At 43.2% G+C, this 23,722-nt stretch overlaps 1 protein-coding gene and 1 pseudogene across 2 annotated transcripts in view; both read right to left on the reverse strand.

Annotated features, from left to right (window-relative positions):
* NOSTRIN (nitric oxide synthase trafficking) overlaps positions 1-23,722 on the reverse strand; it is a 60,974-nt gene that overhangs the window by 28,254 nt on the left and 8,998 nt on the right. Inside the window, exons 3-6 of one of the 2 annotated variants that reach the window (XM_032408674.1) lie at positions 20,795-20,880; positions 5,131-5,214; positions 2,098-2,160; positions 1,772-1,853 (exon numbers count right to left, since the gene is read on the reverse strand). In XM_032408674.1, the coding sequence (XP_032264565.1) occupies positions 1,772-1,853; positions 2,098-2,160; positions 5,131-5,214; positions 20,795-20,880 (315 nt within the window). Of the gene's footprint in view, positions 1-1,771; positions 1,854-2,097; positions 2,402-5,130; positions 5,215-20,794; positions 20,881-23,722 lie in introns of those variants that run through there. The other variant, XM_032408683.1, reaches the window with a different exon arrangement.
* Positions 5,381-10,453, reverse strand: LOC116637541 (annotated as a pseudogene).

Genomic DNA, 23,722 nt, shown 5'->3' on the forward strand with positions numbered 1-23,722 from the left:
TTTTTTTTTAAGTAGGCTCCACACCCAGTGTGGGGCTTGAACTCATGACCGTGAGATCAAGAGTCGCATGCTCTACCGACTGAGCCAGCCAGGCGCCCTAAAAAAGTCCTCATCTTTTATCTTCTGTGAGAGAGTGGGCCGGGGTGGTGGGGGTGCAGCGCGGAGGGGCAATGCTGAAATAAAGGCTTTAAAACTGGACCAGCAGTTTGAGGGATCATGCTGTTAATTATCCAAAGCACTATGATAATGATCATGTCACTGTGCCTAATTTATGGTAAATACTCAGGAAATGCTAGTGATTATCATATTATTATGAGGTATAAAAAATATTTTGGAACTAATGAAATATAGACTGGTGTTCAGTTTTGATTAAGTTGGTTTGCACAGGTGGAAGATTATATTGCTTAGTAATAATTACTGCATAAATTTCCCCCATTACCCCAGCCCTCAGTAGAACATCCATTCTGGTAAAAATACACATATGTCCACACAAACATCAATTCCATTTCCTGACTCAGTTTAATGAATTTGAATAAAAATGTTTTTGTATCATTTCTCTTCCATCATGGTTTATATAGATCCCTCATCTTCCTAACTTACTACCTTTAAGACCTCCTTTATCTGGCTGTGGTCACTTGAAACCGCCCCTAGCCACTGCCCCTTCCCTCCACAAGGGCCACTGATGACTGCTTCTGAACTTCTAACCTGCACCTGGCCTTGAACCAACTGGGACCATGACCTCACCCCTATCAGAGTTGAGCAGCGTTTATTAAACACCTCTTTATGTCACCTGAAAATAGATTTTAAAGTGCTTAACGACTGTATGACACACAAAGAAAAAGAAAAAGAAGCACAGATGAAATTGTTCTGGAAGGAAAGGGACACAGGAAGACCAGAGAATATGCTAGACAAGAGGACCAGGTGTTCCTGAAAGAATTGTTCAGTTTTGTTTTTCCCTTTTTCCAATTTTAAGACTATTTGGGACTATACCTTATTATTGCCTTTACCTAATCCCAAACTGTTAAGCACCAAAAAACATGTCTTTTTAAAAATTGTGTTTATAATTCTTCTGTTTACAGAAGGAATATCTATTCATTGAAAAACAATGGAAATACAAAAAGTACCAAAAGATGAGATAAAAATAACCTTGAATTCCACTGACTAGAAATAATTCTTTTTTTTTTTAAAGATTTTATTTATTTATTTGACAGAGAGAGACACAGCGAGAGAGGAGAGAGGGAACACAAGCAGGGGGAGTGGGGGAGGGAGAAGCAGGTTTCTCGCTGAGCAGGGAGCCTGATGTGGGGCTCAATCCCAGGACCCTGGGATCATGACCTGAGCCGAAGGCAGGTGCTTAACGACTGAACCACCCAGGCACCCCTAGAAATAATTCTTATTAACATTCTCAGGAGGTTCCTTCAGACTTTTTTCTATTCGTATATACATATATTTACTTTACAAAATTGAGATCATTTTTATTTAACACTATATGTAGTGAAAAAATTTCCATGTCAATAAATTCTTCTGTAATAAGATTTTAATGGTTGCATAATATTCCATTGTTTGGATTTATCATGATTTATTTTTGAATAATGAAGAGGTTTCTAGTTTTTCACTATTATAAACAATGCTTTAACAAATATCTTTGTACATAAATCTTGAGCTCATATTTCTTTTTATGACAAATCCCTGAAAACTAGCATCACTTTTGATCACCTTTCATTCCTTGGGTCAAAGACAGAAATCTTGCTTTAAGATAGATTTGACTCACTGATTTTCTCTTCTTTTCATGTACACTCAGGACTTGATGAGTTGGTTTAATTGCTTCCAACTCAATTGCTTTGCCAAGTTTTCTGGAAAGAGAACATAAAAGACACACAAGCATAGTATTAGGATTTATATCTACTTTCCAAATTATTTTCTGGGTAAATAAAACCGTGTGTTCCAGCCTGTCTATTCAGGGCAAGTTTGAAGCAGAGTATTTGTAGCACGCCCACTTTAAATATTTAAATATTTATGCCTCCCCCTGGGGTTGGGGTAAGCCCTGGGGGTGGGGGTGGGGTAGGGAGGTGGGGGAGCTGGGAGGGGGACACTCACTGATGCAGGTCCGCTGCAGATTTCATGCCCTCTGAGACCCAGGCCCAGGCACTAACGAGACAGCTGGAGGCAAAAACAGGAGGGCACAAGAGTGGGTGTCATTTTCCCAGGAAAGTCTGAGCAATGCAGCGTCATGTCTGATTCACTACACACAGCAATTGCCCTCATTTCCCTAATCTTATTTCAATGTGTCCACGGGATTCAATTCTGCCAATTTATTGATTTGCACTGTAGTCATTACATGTACAGCCTTTTTGCCATCATTTTTCTTTTCAATTTTCAATTTTCATTTTCCATTTCATATCTGTAGAAAACCAGGGAAGTAAAGCAGCCAAGGGTGAGCAGGCATTTAGAACAGGCAGAAGATCGTGTGCTAGGCAGGGGAAGAGGAGCCTAATGACCATCTTCTCAGGCTCCTCATTTCACCAGTGAGTACACCGAGCTAGGCTCAGAAAAGTTAAGTGGTGGAGGACCCAAGAGCCCTGGGGTGTCCCACGTGCTGCTCTTGGGGTTGGGGTCCAGTTACTCTTCCCTGCTGGCTTTTAGGACCACAGCTCAGATATTCTGTTTTCTTGTAAGCAGTGTCTCCATTTAACAAAAGGAGAGCACCTCCCTCTCTCTAAGGGCACCTCTCTAAGGGTGGGGGTAGGAAGTGTGATGCTATTTTCTCCTACAGAAGGGGCATAGCTCACAGCAGCCCATAGCGCTGGCCTTCAGAAGCCAGAAGGATAAGCTCAATTGCATCAGTAAACCTGTGTAGACTTTGATGGAGGGGCGGGGACAGATCTGGGTCCCTACTGAAATCAGGATGGTGCAGAGGTTTTGCCTCCAAGTGACTTAGGTTGCATCCTGCAGTCAGAGAATTGGAGAGCTAGACCAGAGGATGCCAGATTTTCTGCGTATCCGAAGCCAGGCACAAAACCAGAGGCCAGAGACTACTTAGTATAGGCCTCCAGTTATAGGAAATTGCAAAAAGCACAAAATGAATCTGTATCGATAGGAAGTAAATCAGTGGTCGTTTAGGTGGGAAAGAATTGCAAACAGGCATGAAGAATCTTTTGATGTGATTAAAATGTCTATGTTTTTATTTTGGTGATGTCTATATAGTGCATACATCTATCAGAATTGACCAAACCAGGGGCGCCTGGGTGGCTCAGTTGGTTAAGTGGCTGCCTTCAGCTCAGGTCATGATCCTGGGGTCCTGGGATCGAGCCCCGCATCGGGCTCCCTGCTCCGCAGGAAGCCTGCTTCTCCCTCTCCCTCTGCCTGCCTCTCTGCCTGCCTCTCTGCCTACTTGTTCTCTCTCTCTGTCAAATAAATAAATAAAATCTTTAAAAAAAAAAAGAAAAAGAATTGACCAAACCATACACTTCAGAAGGGTGCTTGTTGTTGCATGTAAATTAAACTTCAATAGAGTTGATTTTTAAAAAAGGAACCCAGGCACCCTTTGGGGAAGAGAATCTGACATCTGCTTCTCAGAGGAGCTGGACAGCAAGCAGAGCAGGAAGCCTAGAACTTTGGCCTCAGAGGGGTCTGTGTCTCTGTTTCTTGTGTGACCTTGGAAAGATCACTTGATTTCTCTGACCCTCACGTAATTGGTCTTTTAAAATAGAAATAATTCAGGTTACATATACAACACAGGTTTTGGGTACAGATAAAAGTCCAATTAATGTTTATTATTAAATATTATTGTACTAATCCTGGTTAACCAAACATTCCGGACATGTCAACTCTTTGGGAGCATCCGTGCTGGATGCTAGGATTGCAACAAAATAAGACCCACACTTCTCATTCTTTAGGAGGTAATCAGAATCAAAGTCATAATGAACTCCATGCCAGGTATTAAACACACTTCTTGTATTATCTCATTTAATCTTCACAGCAATTATATGAGGTAAGTTCTATTTCCATTTTAAATTCCAATGTATACACAAGGAAGAGATGATTTGTTTACTCTAAGGATCCTTTTGTCCTTTAAATACTGAGAGGTAAAATAAATTGCCCTAATTCACCCACTTGATAAGGGGTAGAGGTAGAATTTAAATCCGGGCAGTGTCAATAAAGTCTATACTCAACCATTCAGCCACACTGGCTGCTTCTCAGTCTAATAAAATACTATCCTAAAAATAAAGCTCAAAGTCAAACAATTTCAAAGCCATTATTTGCTGTTACAGAGGATCCCTAGGAAAGAGTAAGAATGTGAGCTCCAGAAGGCTTCTTTTTCTTTCCCTCTCTCTTTCACCATCAAAAGAGGTCTTTGCCATAGCACTGCCAGCTAGGGGTGACATCTGCAAGCGTTGGGCAAGAATCTTTGTAACCAATTATCATTAATCGACCATTTTTAGACTCTCTTTTAGAGTATCTAGTATCTTTCTTCTCTTCCCCAAAAGAAAAAATTGACTTCATTCCGAAATGTATTAAGGAAAATGTGAACCACCAGTTTTTCAGGACCCAACGTGCTAATCTCCACGTACAAGATCTCATATAATATATACCTCCCTCTCCCAGACCTGCACACATATGCACCATGCAACACATATCACTACTCCATCTAACATATGGAGGAAATCAAGGCACAGAGAGGCCAGGTTACTTGTCGGAGGTCATGGAGTTGAGATAAGGCGGGATTCACACTTCTTGACTCCAAGACCTTCCAACTTAATGGCACTGCTTCCAAAGTAACCTATCATCACTGAGGCTTATTATGAATATGGGCTTAGGAGTCATAAGGAGCCCGGATTAGCCCAGTTCTGCCACTTATTATCTGTGTCACTGGGGCAAGTTTCTTAAAACTCCAAGCCTCAAGACCTGGTCTGTAATAGGGACAATAATAAGACTTGCAAAGGGTTGTTGAGAGGATTAAAGGAGAGTATCTATAAAAGCACTTAACACCATGCCTGGAACACAGTAAGCGCCCAAGCCAGGCTTAACACTGCGCACCCGCCACATTTATAAGAGGAAGCTAGAATCGAACATATGTCACTTTTTATAACTCTTAAGAATTATTTTGCCTTACCTGTTTCATATACTTACTTTTTTTTTGTGCTCTGCAAAGCTTTGCTTAACTTGATTGCCAGTTTCTGAAGTCCTTTGGCATAGTTAATCTCCAAGTTTGCCCTGTTAGCAAAGGGATAGTTGGTAGATAGGATGTTCTGGCCAGACATCAAACACACACACACATACACACACATGTGAAGGAGGGCTCAGCCCGACAATGCAATGTATACACAAGGAAGAGATGATTTGTTTACTCTAAGGATCCTTTTGTCCATAGGTGAAATCCTTAAGGACCTCCAAGAAGATCCTACAAAGGGAGAGTTTTTAATTTAACCTTCTTGTATACCAGTGTTTGAATTGTATGCCCTTCCCACCCCGCAAAGATGTTAAAACCCTAACCCCCAGAGCCTGTGAATGTGGCCTTATTTGGAAATAGGGACTTTGCAGATGATCAAGCTAAGATGAGGTCATCAGGGTGGGCCCAGGTCCAATATGGCCGTGTCCTTATAAAGAGAGGAAATTTGGACATAGAGACAAACACACACACACACACACACACACACAGGGAGAATGCCATGTGGAGATGAAGACAAGAGATTGGGGTCATGCATCTACAAGCCAAGGAGTCCCAAAGACCGGCAGCAAACCACCAGAGGTGAGAGAACAGTGTGGACCAGATTTCTCCTCACAGCCCTCAGATGGAACCAACCTGGCTGACACCTGATCTCAGACATCCAGCCTCCAGAACTATGAGACAATACGTCCCTGTTATTTAAGACACCCAGTCTGTGGAAACTTGTTATGGCAGACCTAGCAAACCAATTCATGGAGTAAGGAATGGAAGACTTTCCTGCTTACTCTGGGACATTAGCACCATCAGATTAGCTCTAGATTATAATAGCTGGCAATAAAGTGATAAATTATGATGAAGTTAACCAAGAAGCTTTTTTTGTTTTGTTTTGTTGCTCACTGCCCTTGATCAAGTCTTTATTCAAAATTAGCTGTCCGAGAAGAATGAAACTGGACCATTTCCTTACACCACACACAAAAATAGACTCAAAGTGGATGAAAGACCTCCATGTGAGACAGGAATCCATCAAAATCCTTGAGAACACAGGCAGCAACCTCCTCGACCTCAGCGGCAGCAACTTCTTCCTAGACACATCGCCAAAGGCAAGGGAAGCAAGGGCAAAAATGAACTATTGGGACTTCATCAAGATAAAAAGCTTTTGCACAGCAAAGGAAACAGTCAACAAAACCAAAAGACAACTGACAGAATGGGAGAAGATATTTGCAAATGACCTATCAGATAAAGGGCTAGTATCCGAAATCTATAAAGAACTTATCAAACTCAACACCCAAAGAACAAATAATCCAATCAAGAAATGGGCAGAAGACATGAACAGACATTTCTCCAAAGAAGACATATAAATGGCCAACAGACACATGAAAAAGTTTTCAACATCACTTGGCATCAGGGAAATCCAAATCAAAACCTCAGTGAGATACCACCTCACACCAGTCAGAATGGCTAAAATTAACAAGTCAGGAAACGACAGATGTTGGCGAGGATTTGGAGAAAGGGGAACCCTCCTACACTGTTGGTGGGAATGCAAGCTGGTACAGCCACTCTGGAAAATAGTATGGAGTTTCCTCAAAAAGTTGAAAATAGAGCTACCCTACAACCCAGCATTGCACTACTGTGTATTTACCCCAAAGATACAAATGTAGGGATCCGAAGGGGTACATGCACCCCAATGTTTATAGCAGCAATGTTCACAATAGCCAAACTATGGAAAGATATATATATATATATATACAATGGAATATTATGCGGCCAACAAAAAATTGAAACCTTGCCATTTGCAACGATGTGGATGGAACTAGAGGGTATTATGCTAAGTGAAATAAGTCAATCAGAGAAAGACAAGTATCATATGATCTCACTGATATGAGGAATTTGAGAAACAAGACAGGGGATCATGGGGGAAGGGAGGAAAAAATGAAACAAGATGAAACCAGAGAGGGAGACAAACCATAAGAGACTCTTAATCTCAGGAAACAAACTGAGGGTTGCTGGAGTAGAGGGGGGTGGGAGGGATGGGGTGGCTGGTGATGGACACTGGGGAGGGTATGTGCTATCGTGAGTGCTGTGAATTGTGTAAGACAGATGAATCACAAACCTGTACCCCTGAAACAAATAATACATTATATGTTAAAAAAAAAAAAAGAAGATAGTAGGAAGGGAAAAATGAAGGGGGCAAATCGGAGGGGGAGATGAACCATGAGAGACTATGGACTCTGAGAAACAAACTGAGGGTTTTAGAGGGGAGGGGGGTGGGGGGAATGGGTGATGGGTATTAAGGAGGGCATGTATTGCATGGAGCACTGGGTGTTATACGCAAACAACGAATCATGGAACACTACATCAAAAACTAATGATGCAATGTATGGTGACTAACATAACATAATAAAATAAAATAAAATAAATTAGCTCTCCGAGGGGTGCCTGGGTGGCTCAGTCGGTTAAGCGTCTGCCTTCGGCTCAGGTCATGATCCCAGCGTCCTGGGATCGAGCCCCATGTCTGCTTCCCTGCTCAGCGGGGAGTCTGCTTCTCCCTCTCCCTCTGCCCCTCTCCCCCGCTCATCCTCCCTCTCTCTCTCTCTGTCAAATAAATAAATAAAATCTTAAAAATAATTAGCTGTCCGAAATGACTCAACATTTACAGAAGAAACCAATGTAAGGGGACGCCTGGGTGGCTCAGTCGTTAAGTGTCTGCCTTCGGCTCAGGTCATGATCCCGGGATCTTGGGATCGAGCCCTACATCTGGCTCCCTGCTTGGCAGGAAGCCTGCTTCTCCCTCTCCCACTCCCCCTGCTTGTGTTCCCTTCCTGGCTGTGTCTCTCTTTGTCAAATAAATAAATAAAATCTTAAAAAAAAATAAAAAATAAAGAAACCAATGTAGGTTTATGCAGTGAGCTTCTTGTCCTCATGGTGGGTTTCTTTTCTGTAGGCTTCTCATCTGCTGCTTTCTTGGTGGCTGCAACCTTTTTCCCCACCAAAAGCTTCTTCTGCTCCTTACCAGCAACAGCCTTCTTTCCTTTCTTCCCTACCACAGGCTGCTTGCCCAGAACCCCCTTCTCATTTGACTTGGCTTCTAGCGCTGCTGCCACCTTATCCATCCGGAGTTTGTGACGCCTGGCCCGGCGGAGAATGGTGTTCGGGCACGTGGTCTTTGCATATGGGTTTAGCTTCAACAGGATTCTCAGGTTCTTCAGTGGATTCTTTTTCAGATCTCTGTGATGAATCTTCTTGCGGGGTGCTTGGAGGGCTCTTTGGATCTCTGGGCTTTTCAAGGTTCTACTAAGGTGTGTATCAAGCGTCTTGTGTATGGGAAGATTATAGTTACCTCTGAGGGAGGCAGCCTTACACCAAGTGCCACACAGATCATGTAACTTGAGGAAAGCACTTTCAGTCCAAATGTGGAAACATCCCACATGCCTACCAGCAGTAAGTTCCAAAATGTTCAGTTGGCTTACATTGAGTAGAGCAATTCCAGGGATGTTTCTGAAGGCCTCGGTGACACCGCTGTCCTCATTAGAGATGATGTTGGATATGATGATGGTTTCTCATTTCGCCATTTCCAGCTCTCATTTGTTGAGATACATAGACTTTTTTGATATCATTCCAGGACTTAAGTTTCTGAAGAAGCAAAACAGCCTCCTTGGTCTTCTTGTAGCCTTTGCCTTTATTTTCAGCCACCAGAGGGAGTTTAGGAACTTCCTCAGTACAGTGACCATTAGCCATGAGCAGCTCTGGTAGGGCCGAGGCACCCACGCAGAGCAGATGGCATATTGCTTCTGGGTTTGTTCACTTTACGGTGCCCCGGGCACCAGGCTTTGGATGGTGCAAACATGAAGGTCCTGTGACACATGTTTCCAAAAGCACTGTGGCTGCAATGATGAGTCCCACTGCCTCAAACTCTGGGCACCCAAGCCGCAGCTCTGCCGGTACCCCCAAGACTCAGCCCTTATTTGATGACCTGCTAATTCACTAACAGTGTAGGGCTGTCTGTCATCTTGGCGCAAGTTGGTGTGAACAAAGTTCATGGTATCTGGTCGAATGGGATCCTTGACCACAGCAGGCAAAGTGACATTTTTGCCAGATGACTCCCCCTTTTCAGAATACACTGATGCCAGTGGACAAGCACATATCACGGCAGGGAGGGCAGAGCGAGAGGAGACACGCTCCGCTCAACCCAGCGGCTCCTACACGAAAAGCAAGAAGTAGCTTCCTAATGGAAAAGTGCAGAAGTGGACAAAACCAGATTTAGAAAATGAATTTCTGTTACTTTGTATGCAGGACAAGACTCAGTAGGAAATCTGGGCATGCCTCCAAAAGCAAACTCCTTGGTTCTTTTGAATAGATTGAATCACTGTTATCTTAAACTGATTTTACCGTGTCCTACTTATAGGCCCATCTATAGATAAAATGAAGACATACTCTTATTCATCTTCTCACTTTCACTGAAGATAATACAAATGTAGAAAAATAAGTTCGATTTGTATTGTTTTCCTCCTTAATTTGGACCAAAATGGGTTTGTTTATTTTGTTGTTGTTGTTGCATAGATTTTAGCCTTTGAATTCTATTTTTATTATAACATATCTTTAGAATTATTTATGACCTCACTTCATTTGGAAAAACAATCCCAGAACTCCCTAGTAACTAACTTAATACCTGCATTTTTTCAGCGCAGTGAAATTAGACTCAGTGTTATGGACCGAACAGAGAAAGATAGCTCTGTTTTATAAAATGGAATCCAGAGATCATGGACTATTGACTGATTGCTAAGTTTCTATTCAGCTTTCCCTGTTAGTACAGTGGTGCTCTGTTATTTTTACCACTTTTTGAAGGAAAGAAGGCCACTATAGAATGCACGTTAAGGCCTAGTTGCAGAAAACAACATTTGGAATCAGAACTTGCCCAAGAATAAGGAATGGCAATGGCAAATATTTTAAAAAATTGAAGCTGATAAATATCTCATTGCATTTAAAAATATATTTCTGCACTCTAGGAATATGTCCCAATTGATGGAGAGAGAGAATGCTGGTCAGCAGCAAGCTGGGAATGACCATCACCTTGATGAACCTAGATGCTCTAGAAGCGCAGACCTCTACCTCTGGAATGGCTTTAGGCACTGCTAAAAGGGAGTAATCAGACTTACCTCAAGAGGTTTTATGATTAAAATGTGCAAATGACCCAAGCCTAGGAGGGGCTGAACAACGAGATCGATTGCTGGATTGACCTGCATAATCTGACACCTGGCTCCCTCTCTGATATCCCCTCCTACCAGTCATCCCCGTGCTCCTGCTTAGTGGCCAAATGCCATCCTGCCTCAGGGCCTTTGCACTTGCTGTGGCTGGGTAGTTTTTCTGCTACATAACCACATGACATCTCCTTCATGTAAACCCCAACAGGTCTTGTGTAAACAGCACTAGCTCAGAAGCTACCCTGTCACTATCTCCCTACAGCTGTATGTATGTCCTAGAATGTACCACAATCTTACACCATGTAGTTTCAGTGTATTTCTAGGAACAATTCTATGGACACACCTAGAATGTAAGATCCACGAGGGCCAGAATTTGTTTTGTTCGCTGCTATATCTCTAGACCTAGAACAGTGCCAGGCACATAATAGGCACTCAGTATGTATGTCTTGAATGAATAAATCAATGAATGGACTTCCCATCAGATCTTGGTTAGAATTTTTAACTGGTCTCTGCTATACCACCTTTGAAGACCATAAACTATTTAGATGCAATCCTGCCCTGATGCATTGCTTAGCCTTAATGTCAGAGTACACTGCTTTTTAGCCCTTATAGTAGCTAGACAAAAACCCTGTCCTAGTCCATCACTAACCAGAGGGCTTTTGAGGACTTTCTTTTCCAGCATTCCATTCTTTTTTTTTTTTTTTTTAAAGATTTTATTTATTTATTTGAGAGAGAGAGAATGAGAGAGAGCACATGAGAGGGGGGAGGGTCAGAGGGAGAAGCAGACTCCCTGCCGAGCAGGGAGCCCGATGCGGGACTCGATCCAGGGACTCCAGGATCATGACCTGAGCCGAAGGCAGTCGCTTAACCAACTGAGCCACCCAGGCGCCCCATCCAGCATTCCATTCTTACTTGGAAGCAGCACAGAGAGCATGAAATCTGATGAAGCATGCATACTGCTCAGCTCAGTGCTGGGCACCAAACAAGTTCTTAATAAATAGCAATTTTTCTAATTTGATTATTATGTACCCCAAAGGATCTCTAAACATTCAGAACACCCCAAATATACAGAGATGGGAGGTGCGGGGGAAAGAATCCACAGTTTGCTCATACATCAGCTCCAGAACGATTCAGAATGGCTTCTAAAAGGACAGGCAATGCTGTTGGGCACAGGCTTTCCCTCAGAACTCGGTTTCAATTTCAGAATGTTCTTGCAGGCTGTACAAGGAGTCCCAGAGGCCAAGCAGAAATAAAGAGGACAATTGCCAGAAGGAAGTGCTGCTTTCCTTTAAATTGTTAACTTAATCAGATTCACCTGGGGGAAAAAGCTGGGCTTTGGTGTCAAGAAAGGAAGAGGGTCCTGCTGGCTTTGAAGCGATTGTGCTTCTGTGCTGAGCAGGGCCACCTTCCCTCCGCAGCAGTAGGAAACCAGCCCACAGAGATTCAATTACCACGCAGGGTTTCTCTTTACACCCAAGTATCTTAGAAATCTGGGCAGATTGGTAGTTTCACAGGTTGGGATAGAGCTTAAAAATTCCAAACAGGGACACCTGGGTGGCTCAGTCCATTCAGTGTCTGCCTTCAGCTCAGGTCATGAGAGCCCCACATGGGGCTCCCTGCTCAGCGGGAAGCCTGCTTCTCCCTCTCCCACTCCCCCTGCTTGTGTTCCTTCTCTCATTGTTTCTCTCTCTCTGTCAAAATAAATAAATAAAATATTTTTTAAAAATTCCAAACAGTGCTCTCTTGACAAATGTGTTGCCATCCTTTGTGACATGCGGCTGACTCTTGACCTGTGTTCTGTCTACACACAAAAGAGCGACATCCAACATTTCCTGGGCATTGACAGCATGCCAGGCACCGTTCTGAGTGTTTTAGGTGTATTTCCTCATTTACTCCGTGATAATTCCCATCAGGTAGGCACATGTACTCTACCCATTTCACGGAGGAGAACACCAACGCACAGAGTCTAGTCCATTAACTTGCCTGCGGAAGAAGTTGACAGAGCCGGGACACAAACCGGGCAGTGTGGCTGGAGAAAGTGCCTGCTTGGTTATTCCAGTTTCCTGCCTCTGACGGTGGGGAAGAGGCTGGAGATGGAGAGTTGCGGGGGAAGGCAAAGGTAAGTACTTTTGGAAACTGACACCGCCTCTCACTTGGCCTTTGCGGGCAGTGCTCTGAATCACCACCGCTCCCCGGGGCTTAGCAGCTAGAGCGCATTCCCAGCAGCCTCGGGGCTGACAAACGAGCTCGCCCAGCCTCTTCTGAACGCGGCAGTGCCGTCCTAAGGCATGTTCCCAGATGCGGAGGAGGCGCTGAGGCTCTGGACAGCGGGCGGGAGGGAGCTGTGATAGCGGCTGTCCCCAGTGTAGCTCTAGGGGCCTCTTGGAACAGCACTACACTGTCCCCACCTCTCCGCCTGCAGCGGGAGGGTGAGCCTACACGTTTTAGACCCGGCGTTCAAACTGACCGAGCAAAGCAGGCTGCAAACATCTGCTCTTGCATTTTAAACTCTAATGACATTTCAGACTCCTCCGCAGCATACACTGCCAGTTAGAAGGAAATGAAATGCAGTAGGGTCAGGAGGATGGGTGCGGCTACATGGGGAGTGGAACACTCCGATCTCTCTTTCTGGTGAGTCTGCCTACTAAGGGAGAGTTCCCTGCCTCTGGCAGCCAATGGCCTTTATCTTAACGGAGGCTAATGGGTAAAATCCCCCCACCCCCAAGAAAATTGCTCTAAGAAGCCATGTTCCGACTGGCAAGCAGAGAGAGAGCTTTTACCTTTATAAGTCGGAACATTTGTAAATTGAAGCAGACGCTGCCACGTGGCTCATCTGTGCTTATGGCTTAATAGTGTGTGTGTGTGTGTCTGTGTGTGTGTGTGTGTGTGTGTGTCTCCTTTCAGAATTCCTGCTAAACAGAAATGAACTTTTCCCAAGGCAAAGATGGCAACGTGCGCCCCTGCATCCATTGGTTTCCTCTCAGTCCTTTGAAGAGAGCTGCTTTTATCATGGTTTCCAGCAGGCAAAGGGAGTTAAGAGAGGCAGAGTGAGTCTGAGACAGAGAATTTTCATTCCCTCATTAAAATAATCAGAATCGAGCTTGTAAAAACCCGGTGCTTAATGTTCTAGCCCTAGAGCTACTGTATGTAATGGGAGTTGAGATTTCTTCTCCAAGCGATTGTCTTGGCACATATAAAACTGATGATGTATGTATACATACCTCGATGGGTAACTCAAACTCAGAATTTTCCAGTGAGCCTCAAAGATCCTGAACCAGGGAAATGGCATGCACTGACTTTTAATCCATTTATATTCTAATTTCCTCTCAACACGTGGAGGCAGGTCAATAAATTTTCATGAGTAAGACTGAAGACCAACCAATAAGTAAAAGACCAACATTTGTCTTAGATTTTAAAATAAATGACACTTTTGAAAGAAAGGAGAGAGGAAAAATATGTGGCATCAGATTCAATATGTTAGAGCACAAATTAAACTGTAAGAATAGAAGTGACCATGTCATCAATTTTAGCATATCCTGCTCTATTAAAATTAAGATGATAGAAAGTGATTAAAAAAAAAGAAAGAAAAAGATTGTAGCTGGCCCCTATGTCTATGAGGGACTAATTAAAATTGAACTAAAGCTTTCTCAAGCTTGGAAACAGCAGGTGACAGAGCCATCCCTTCATTGTGAATTAAGAAGGAATTGTAGTAATCTGAAATCTTTGTTCATGAATCACCCCCACCCCTTGTTGCCTACTTTCCAGCACCAGCAGCTTCCATCTTGGGGGCTGGTGGGCTGACATTGTCCACCCAAGCCTTAGCAGTTTGCCTTTTGAAAGATGGTCGTAAGCCTATCTTACAAATGGGCTATCTTTAAAAGTTAGTTATTTAAAGGACATTTAAAGGACATTTTTACATGGAAGCTCTGTTTTTCAAGCGGCTGGGCTCTTTGGCTAGCTCACAATACCCACTTCATCAGTATTGATTGCCTTAATTCTGGCTGCTAAGAGCAGTATGAGAAGCTGAAATGGGAGGACCGGACCTGGAGGACCCCTCCTTGGGTGTCCAGAATGAGACTGCCACACAGTTACCGCCCACTTCCGGCCCAGGGAGTGCACAGCTGTGGTCGCTCTAGAACTTCAGATTCTCCCTCCCTGGTCATTCTTGAACCAGTGAGGTCAGTGGAGTCAGGTGGAAGTGTTGCTGTGGGGGAGGTCAGGTAAAACAGACAAGAAGGGCACTATTCGAATCTTTTTAGCTGGAAAACAAAATTTTATACAGAATCTCACCATGTCATAGAAATGTTATATTCTGATATAATGGGAGTGGGAGTGACAAGGGAGCAAAGCCCTGCCCATCTAACTTCTCCTCACTCCCTAAAGTGGCCCCTGAGTACTCCCACAGACCTCTGTGTTACCAGCTTTAAAAGCTACTGGGCTTGGGGCGCCTGGGTGGCTCAGTCGGTTAAGCATCTGCCTTTGGCTCAGGTCATGATCCCGGGGTCCTGGGACCGAGTCCCACATCAGGCTCCCTGCTCATCGAGGAGCCTGCTTCTCCCTCTCCCCCACTCGCTCTCCCCCTCTCCCCCACTCGCTCTCCCCCTCTCCCTCTGCCTGCATCTGCCCCTGCTTGTGCCCTCTCTCTCTCTGTCAAATAAATAAATAAAATCTTTAAAAAAAAAAAGCTACTGGGCTTAATGGCTGCTGATGTCCCTTCCCAGAGAGGACCTTAAGACTCTGAAGGGAGCTGGACCAGGGTCTTTGAACATGTTGGAACACCCACAATGGTGGTGCCCCAAACTGCCTGCCCAGTTGGCAGATGCCCTTACACCAAGCCTGTGTTGAGCTGGGTAGAAATCAAAATGTATCTTCTTTCCCACATCCTCCTCTGTATATTAGGAATGGATGAGAGTACATTCACACTGCCTTGGGTTGTGAGGATTAAAAAAAAGTAAAAGAGACCAAGTATAAGACACATCTAACACAGTGCCTAATCTGAAGATTGTGCTGGATAAATGGTGTCTTCCGTGGTTTTGTCATTCTTTTCTAGCTTTTTTTCAAAATAATATTCTATATACTGTGTAAGTAAATTTCTTTGACACACTAATTTACTGCTCCTCAGAAATAGCCTAACTTGAAAGTTATGAGTGCCTGGAGTCATTCCTACATTAACACATTCATTCGCTCAGTGAACACCTATTGAATGCCTGCTCTGTGCCAGGCTCTGTTCTGGTTACACGGGATACACAGACTCTCAAGGAGTTCAGCCTCCAGTGGAGGAGACAGGCAAGTGAACAGACTATAACAGTATAGGGCAGTAGGGTCTAGAGCAGAGATAAGCATTAGTTCTATGCATCTCTGACGGGTACCATTCTGAGATGGGACTGGAGTCAAGGAAGGCTCACATGGGATAACGAATCTTGAAGATGCATTGCATGGAGACTGGTAACCAAGGTGAAGAAGTGTCTACCTGACAGAGGATACAGCATGCACAAATTCAGGGGCCCATGATGGTGGGTGGGAGTTAGTGGGACAGGTGCCACGGACGCATGAAGGGGGGGCGGTGACTGTCAGTGGTTCAGTAGATGCAGTGGGGTAGGGCTCAAGGGTAGATGGAGAGAGACAAGCTAGATAAGAAGCCAAGCCCCCTTTATAAAAGGTCCTTTTATAAAATACTATGAGGGCTGAATTTTATACTAAAGCTTGTGGAAGTCTGTGAAGAGTCTGAAACAGGGTCACGGCCACAGAGTGGAAGATGCACTAGAGAGATAGGGACAGGGCCCGCGCCAGCTCCCTAGTCGAGATAACTTAACTTGGATTAGAAAAAGGAGATCCCCTGAAAAGACACAGCTCGGATCCAGGGTGCAAGGCTTGAGGGTGGAGAGTGGGTTAGATTTCTGCCTTCACTCAGCGCCTTAGCCAGGTGCTTTTGTGCAGTGTACAAACTACACCACTTCAAGACAATACTCCTAGACAGAAGAACAGGTTAAGAGATTTTTTTTCCCAGAACAATGGCAGAGGCCATGAAATGAGAAGAAAGCTATAGGCATGAAAGGTATTTAAAAGAGAGAAACATGAAGACTTGGTTATGAGGTGAGATAGAAGAAGGGGTCATAGATGGCTCCCAGGTATTGGGCTTGATTGGGTGGGCAGAGGTCCTAGTCACCATGGTAAAAAAATCCAGGAGTACCAGCTTTGGGGAAAAGTTGATACACTCTGTTATAGATAGGTTGAATTTGTGGTTCCATGGGACACCCAGGTGGAAATGTCCAACAGAGTGTTGGCTATATGGCTTGGAGTACAGTTAAGACATATTGCCTAGTAATACACATGTGCGAGTCTTCAGTATGCAAAAAAGAGCTGAAGCTGTGGAAGTTCTGATCACCCAGACCAGAGGTAGAGTAGAAAAGGTTAGGATTTATCAACGTTTTCATTTCAATCATTTATTCCTTTGTTGACAGCATCCGTAATGAATCGTGGATGAAACGATGACCAATTACATTTCCTTTTTTGTTTTATTCTTTTCTTTAAGTTTCCTCACAGAGGAACAGTTGATTTTTCCATGAAAGCCCGTTTAAAGCCTAGCGGTGAGGGTGCAGGGTACTAAACCACCACAAACAGTTTCTGGGCATATGCCTTTGTCCTTTAAGTCCAATCTGTGATTGTGTTAAAGTGAACCCAACGACTTTGACATCAGGCATCTTGGGAGCTGTTGTGTGTTTCTGGCTAAATCGGAGTTGCTACTACAAACAAAGGGAAACTGAAGCCACTAATTGGATAAAAGAAGCTAAGCATGACCATGAATTGCAGAATTTCCAGGCAAAATGATGTTTCAATAACAACTGCACTTTTCCATCACCACCAATTAGAACAAATTGGTAGGCAGCTGAGCTTGGCAATGCAGCGTTATCTGGACTTAAAGCTTGATTGTGATGCTGTCTCTTGTAGCCACATGCTAATGTGGAACTGCCATGCAGAACCACATTCCCATGGATTCGTAAGCAAGGTGTCTGGAGCTGTTATTATCCAAGGACAGTAGAGACCTTGTTCTAGTAATGTAGGTGTAATAATAAGAAAATAAACCCTTAGCTAACTTTCATTTATTTATTCATTCACTCTACAAGTATTTGCTGAATGTATGTTATGGGACTGATACCCTTAGTTCGAAGAAGCCCCATATGCTCCCTCACGATACCTTTTATTATGCCGGCCACTGGATTTGTCTTCAAAATTTTCTATGTCATAACCTTCAGTGGATATGCCTACTCTCTATATTTCAAGAGTACCGTTTACTTGCCTGATGGGGTTTCTTATTCCTTGTCTATACTCTAACAGGATCGTTTTTATAAAAAGTACTGGCTTTCCATGTATTTTTCTAGTACAAGGGAAAGGAATCATTGACTTACATGAGGATATGTAGTAAGTCTACCCAACGAAGAGGAAAATATGTCCAGCACTCATGTCTGGATGGCTGATGGGAAACAGCTTTTTTATCTTTTGTATATCTAGGGTAATAAATACTGATTTCTCAGAATGGAAAGAGTAAGGCAGCTATGTTGTGACCATTCCTCCTATTGACACGGTTATTATGTCAACTCAGTTCAAACACCTTGTAGGAAGAGGTAGTGACTTCAGAATCACTCCCCATGGGAAAGAAATAACCCAGTCCTGGCAAGCGAAGTGACCTCTGTATTTGCCAGTTAACATATAGAAATACAGATGGAAAAAACACAATGTGTTACATATTCATGGATTAATAGAGAGTTTGTGTCCATTAGAAAACAGTTCTCCCAAATTACCTATTCTTTTAGTGTGGATGAACATCCTTCAGGTTACCTACATGATCCAACAGCGGAGCCAAGGAAGGAGAGCCTGAAGTTCAGGTGTAAGGAGACGTTGCCAAAAGCACATTTATCAGGAATGGATACAAAGCAACTCAAATGGCATCTTGGTTAAGGAGAAATTATTTAATTGTATAAGATCAGCTTTACAAAAGAAGACAGATGAACATATGGGAAGGGGGAAAAGAAAAAAAGGAGAGAGGGAAACAAGCCATAAGTCTCTTAATGATAGAGAACAATAGAGACTTGATGGAGGGAGGTGGGTGGGGGATGGGCTAGATGGGTGAGAGTAAGGGCACTTGCTGTGATGAGCACTGGGTGTTGTATATAAGTGATGAATCACTGAATTCTACTCCTGAAACCAATATTCCACTGTATGTTAATGACTTCAAATTTTTTTTTTTTAAGATTTTATTTATTTATTTGACAGAGAGAGACACAGCAAGAGAGAGAACACAAGCAGGGAGAGTGGGAGAGGGAGAAGCAGGTTCCCTGCTGAGCAGGGAACCCGATGCGGGACTCGATCCCAGGACCCTGGGATCATGACCTGAGCCGAAGGCAGACGCCCAACGACTGAGCCACCCAGGTGCCCAATGACTTCAAATTTTAAAATTAACTGATTAATTAATTAATTAGCTTTACAAAATGTCCAGGAAAGCACCTATTGCATAAATGACCTAATATCTAGCATAATTTTGCTGGTCGGGGTAAAATATTAGATTCCCCTTTTGTATTTATGCTATGTAGTTTTTATCCCAGAAAAGTACATGTAATTTTGCTAACCAGTAGTGTTCTTTAGATCTTCAAATTCTAGGGGGTGCCTGGGTAGCTCAGTCGGTTAAGCGTCTGCCTTCGGCTCCAGTCATGATCCTAGGGTCCTGGGATGGAGCCCCCATCGGGATCCCTGCTCAGTGGGAAACCTGCTTCTCTCTCTCCCTCTGCCTGCAGCTCCCCCTGCTTGTGCTCTCTCTCTTTCTCTCTGTCAAATAAATAAAAAATCTTAAAAAAAAAAAAAAAAAGATCTTCAAATTCTAAATTCTGCTCCATAAGAAGGTAAAACCATGGAGAGAAATATTCTTAGCTACCCAAGTGTTTTTTCTTCGTCAGAGCTCGTTTGCTGCTCTAGAACGTGTGGGTGGAAGGCTTTGTGCATGACTAAGTCTAGGAAAGACGGTAGCCCGAGGAAACAACTTCAGGAGAGACACAGGTAAGAAATGAAGGCTCTGATTGTAGAGAAAGTAGATATGTGTGTGGCAGGGTGGAGGTGTCGTAAGTGACCTGGACAAGGGAAAAGCAATAAGGCAGTTTGGGGGGAATGATGCCCTCAGATTTATTCTGTTCACTGTTGAGTTGGTTTGCCAGGCATTATCTACCACCTGCCTTCTGTCTTCATAGGTCCCTACTGGGCACGAATCTTGAGCACAGGTGCACGAAAATAATCAGAGCCCAGATGACTCCACTCCAGGTCACGTGCACGGCTAAGGTATTTACAGATGCTTCCTGATCTGCAGGAAGGAAGCACTTTCTAATGTAGGTAATGGGTTGAATTTGTATAATAGCTAACTGGTCATATTTTAAATAATTTCTTCTGAGACTAAAAAAGATTTCTTACAGGAGAGATTCCCCCTCAGATTGGTCCTACCTGTTCCTCTCATAGAATCAAGGCAATTGGCTATAGAAGTAACTTACTTTAATTTTTTTTCTTTTTGACTCTGTTTGACAAACTTATTTTTGTTTTTTGTTCTTTTGGGTTTTTTTTTTTCTTTTAATAAATGCCTGTTTGAGCTTTCCTGTATCATTCCTTGGCCTCATGTATGGTTCCTGATAAACTTAATGTTCTCCTTTGCTCTTGTCTTACTAATGCAGGATGCAATCGGCCCGTGTCTACCACACACGCAATTATTTTAAATTTGAAAGGGTTACCTTAAAAGAAGACCTCTTCTGGAGGTCTCTTTAGAGTTGTTTATGATAGAGCTGTCTAGATGTAGGGAAATGGCTTAAAGATGCTTTGTGGCCCCATTCAAAACAGGAACTTCTGTAACTTTCTTGACTGAGTTAAGGGTGCTCATTTTAACACAGTCACCAACTTGACACATGATCACATCTAGCATTAAGACAAGGTGATACTGAAAATGGTCACTTTTCATATGTCAGACATTTACCGACAAAGTCAAAAGCCCAGACTCTCAAAGCTCAGGACACAAAGATGAGCAAGACATAGCCCTTGCCCTTGTAGGGGAGACAGAAATGTCAACTCATAATTGCCATCAGTGTGGGAAGTACAATAATGGCGGACACACAGGCACAAGGGAGTGCCCCAGGAGGGGGTGATAAACTCAGTCTGAGGAATCAAAAGAGATTTGACTGAGCCTTCCCAAGCAGAATTACTTCCTGTTGTTTCTTGATTTTTATGGTACCCAAGTGATAAATGTGCAATAGAGGAGAATCACTCTTCAGATCAGTCTCTCAACTACCAAAATATAACCACGAGTTCTGGAAAGTAGGACAGCTTGTAATCACTCCTCCAGTCATATCGTTAGCTGCAACTAAAGAGGAAGAACTGTTTATTGCAAATGTGCGTTTTGTACCTTTGCTGAAGAATGGATGTGACCTGCTTGCAGAAATTCTCTCCATTTTGAGAAAACTCCTTTAGGTTCTTGTACACTTTATTATACTGAAAAAGAAAAGATGCACAGACGGGTTATGAGCACTTCCAAAGGTAGAACTCCTATAAATTCACAATGCTCTGTAATGATGACTGTCATTGTAAATGATCATGCAGCTACGGGGACGCACACTTTTTGGATGAGTTCCTAAAATAAAGATTAAGTCTCTTCTGCTTGGATATGAAAATCTTGGAGAACTTTTCAAAAATAAAGTTGGTCTGTCTGTTTCTCCCCAGGCAACGACTCAGCAGTGGGGTGATTTTAAAGTCTGACTTCCTGTCACTTCTATTGTTCCCAGGATGGTTAAAAGTACATTCTGAAATATGCATACTGAGTAATCATTTTCTGCCTCCCCCCAAAGCTTTACAATAATATTCCTGGGTGTCAAACCCCAAACTCTTTAAAGTGAATGTTTTGGGGGGCTGAGATATGAAGATGTAAATGAGTAACTTGTTGGTAATATGTGCCCTGGTCCCTCTATATCTCATTTAACTCTAGTAATAAGAATGTTGTAACGAGGAGTTGAACATTTTTGTTGTACCAAACTTTTATACATGTATGAATAAATCTTTAGAAATTCATTTCTATATGAATTTAGCCTACAGACACAAGATTTCCAAGGGAAAGTTTTTGTCATTTGATTTAGAACTCCACAATGTCACTCTGAAAATTATATTTGTAAAAGTGCTCAGATGGAGAGAGTAAATGTGAATGAATTCTGCAGCTTTCCTGACACAGAGTAGCTCAGTTAGGTGGTGGAACGGTCCCAAGAGCCCTCCCTCAGAGTTTCCATCTGGCAGTTATGATACCTCATTGCTTTTTTTAAAATGAGACTTTAGGGGCGCCTGGGTGGCTCAGTCGGTTAAGCGTCTGCCTTCAGCTCATGTCGTGATCCCAGGGGCCTGGGATCGAGTTTCAAGTGGGGCTCCCCAGTCAGCAGGGAGTCTGCTTCTCCCTCTGCCCCACCTGCCCCCAGTCTCTTAAATAAATACATAAAATCTTTAAAAAAATAAAACGAGATTTTACAGAAGAGGATGAAAGTCCTCTATGAAACGAGCGCCATGCTGTAGCTCTTCGCTCATCTGATGAGCCAGCCTCCTCCAGCACTCCAGGGGTGCTCGGCTGGGCACTGCGTTGAGAGCTCACATTCGGTGAGCACCTACTATGCAGCCAGCAGGTTCACATACGTGAATTCTCAGGGCCCAGGTAACCTTTCAGTTGTCACGGGAGGACCTGGTGTATGGTGCAAGCAGAGTAGCAAACAGAGGACACGGGGCCATGGAGGAGGAAAGGACCTAAAAAAATGACCTTCGGGGCTGGAAAGAACCGATACCTAGGATATAGGAACACAATCCTATAGATACCAAATTCTTTTATCTTCATGCAGTGGTTTCACTTCCTTCTGAACTTAGCACAGCAAGCCAGGGCAGGATTTGGGAGACACACAGGAGTAGCAAACAGCTTTGATGAAACTGCCTTGGGCTCAAGGACAGTGGTCAGGGAGCAAAGCTCTTTACAAAGACATCGTTAACTCCTAAAGCAAGGTTTGCAAAATCACGTGACTGCAGGCACCTGTCCACACCTGAGTGAGCAGCAGGGTGGGGGCAGCGAGCTGGAGAGACAGCTCTCCCAACTTCTCTGGACCAAGGGAATGTGGCCCACGATGGCCAGATATCCCAGTTTGTCTCAAAAAGCTGAAATAAGGATTAGCATCTGAAATATGATTTTCTGAAAATAATTGTAGCCAACAATTTACAAATTTTAAAGCTCTTGGCAGAGCCAGCAGAACACAGCGATAGTGAGGTTTAGGTGTAAGCTGTCCTGAGAAAGTGATTGTCCTCTGAGTCGTGAGAGTAAAGCCACTATTTGGCAACCGAGTCATTTTTATTTCCATAAAAATAACTTGTCATAGGAACGATGTGATATTATAAGGCCCCTTTCCTCCCCTTATGGGTACAGTGGGAAAGTTTTAGCGAGCATTTTAGAACTGTTTAGCTTTTTTGTTTGCTCCTCCATTGCCTAAACATTTTCACTATGTTCCGCTAAGACTTTTATTTTCTTCCCACACCACCAAATAACATCCCACAAATCACACAGAGGTATCATGAGAAGAAAATAGGTACATGTTTAGCAGGGCTCACGTCCCTGGAATAAAGTTATTTCTCAGTGTCTGGCCCTTAGGTGAAGCCATGTGACTAAATGCTTCTCAGGGAAGCATGGGTGAGAGTACTGTGTGGGGTTTCAGTGAAGTTTTCTTCCTCCTCTTTCCTGACACCTGAAATTAAGAAGCAATGGCTGCCCCAATGTTTATAGCAGTGATGTCCACAATAGCCAAACTACGGAAAGTTTGACAGAGGAATGGATAAAGAAGATGTGGTGTTTATATACAATGGAATACTACTCGGCCATAAAAAGAATGAAATCTTGCCATTTGCAATGACGTGGATGGAACTAGAGGTTATTATGTTAAGCGAAATAAATCAGTCAGAGAAAGACAAATCCTATATGATCTCACTCATATGTGGAATTGAGGAAACAAAACAGATGAACATAGGGGAAGGGAAAGAAAAATAAAATAAGTTGGAAACAGAGAGGGAGGCAAACCATAAGAGACTCTTAACTACAGGGTACAAACAGGGTTGTTGGAGGGGAGGGGCGTGGGGTAACCGAGTGATGGGCATTAAGGGAGGCACTTGAAGGAATGAGCACTGGGTGTTGTATGCAACTGATGAATCACTGAATTCTACCTCTGAAACTAATAATACAGTATATGTCAATTAAATTGAATTAAAAGAAAGAAAGAAGAAAGAAAGAAAGAAAGAAGAAAGAAAGAAAGAAGAAAGAAAGAAA

Source organism: Phoca vitulina, unplaced genomic scaffold, assembly GCF_004348235.1.
Source record: "Phoca vitulina isolate PV1807 unplaced genomic scaffold, GSC_HSeal_1.0 scaffold1, whole genome shotgun sequence".
Classification (NCBI taxonomy): Eukaryota; Metazoa; Chordata; class Mammalia; order Carnivora; family Phocidae; genus Phoca; species Phoca vitulina.